Genomic DNA, 247 nt, shown 5'->3' on the forward strand with positions numbered 1-247 from the left:
GAAGGGAGTCTCTATATTGCTTGTCCTGCTGCTGCATCAGCAGCAGCAAATCCTCCCTTGCTGCTGCTTCCTGTCGCATGCGCTCTGCTGCTGCAGCAGCCCTTTGAGCCGCCTGCACCAGCCACAAACCCTAAACCCTAAACCCTAAACCCTAAACCCTAAACCACCAGATGCAGCAACGAGCCCTAACTCAGCTAAGCTCACGACGACTGCAGCAGCAGCAACAGCAGCAGCAAGAGCAGCAGCA

General features: G+C 55.9%; 1 protein-coding gene across 1 annotated transcript in view; it reads right to left on the reverse strand.

Annotated features, from left to right (window-relative positions):
- The window catches only part of EMH_0007100 (uncharacterized protein), a gene marked incomplete at both ends in the record, with an annotated part of 1,490 nt that overhangs the window by 185 nt on the left and 1,058 nt on the right, over positions 1-247 (reverse strand). The window contains 2 exons of the mRNA XM_013497853.1: positions 1-112; positions 205-245. Coding sequence (XP_013353307.1) covers positions 1-112; positions 205-245 — 153 coding nt within the window. The remainder of the gene's footprint in view (positions 113-204; positions 246-247) is intronic.

Source organism: Eimeria mitis, genomic scaffold (assembly GCF_000499745.2).
Source record: "Eimeria mitis Houghton genomic scaffold, Emh_scaff298, whole genome shotgun sequence".
Classification (NCBI taxonomy): domain Eukaryota; phylum Apicomplexa; class Conoidasida; order Eucoccidiorida; family Eimeriidae; genus Eimeria; species Eimeria mitis.